The following is a 561-nucleotide window of genomic DNA, read 5'->3' on the forward strand; positions in this document are numbered from 1 at the left end:
TCTTCGTTACTACTAGGCTTAGGAGCTTCTAATAAACGTTGCATCGCCTCAATTTGCGCTTGATAAAAAACTTCTCTTTCAAATGATTGGCTTTCTCTAGAAATAGCTTGATTAAGCTGTTTTTCTAACATGTCAATTTGACGTTTTAAAGTGTCAACTTCTGTCAATGTATTGCTATCAATTGATTGACTAAGGTTAACATTTTTTTCCTGTTTTTTAGGTTCGCCAAATGCTCTCAAAGCTTCAGAAAAATCTATTAGACCATCAGATCCTTTAGATAAATTTCCTTTATTTATATGAGCATATATAGCTTGTCTAGAAATACCATATAACTTAGCTAAATCTGAAACTGATAGTTTTTTCATAGTGTTAATTAGGTGTTAATTTCTAGTTATATTTTACTGTTAATTTAACAATGTCAAATAACGCACACTATTTAAAGCCAACTTTTTTAAGTAGAGGAGTTAATTCCTTTAATTTCGTAGAGTCTTCCAGCATCTTAGAAATTCTGACAGCAAACTCATCGTAAGTTTCAGTCCCTTCTGAGTACTTTGACATTTC

The 561-nt window shown here is 31.4% G+C and overlaps 1 protein-coding gene across 1 annotated transcript in view; it reads right to left on the reverse strand.

The window, feature by feature from the left end:
• LOC108578297 (replication protein-like) overlaps positions 1–561 on the reverse strand; it is a 1,803-nt gene that overhangs the window by 460 nt on the left and 782 nt on the right. Inside the window, exon 2 of the mRNA XM_017941598.1 lies at positions 11–315. Coding sequence (XP_017797087.1) covers positions 11–315 — 305 coding nt within the window. The remainder of the gene's footprint in view (positions 1–10; positions 316–561) is intronic.

The sequence above is a fragment of the Habropoda laboriosa genome, unplaced genomic scaffold, assembly GCF_001263275.1.
Source record: "Habropoda laboriosa isolate 0110345459 unplaced genomic scaffold, ASM126327v1 scaffold6364, whole genome shotgun sequence".
NCBI classification, from domain to species: Eukaryota; Metazoa; Arthropoda; class Insecta; order Hymenoptera; family Apidae; genus Habropoda; species Habropoda laboriosa.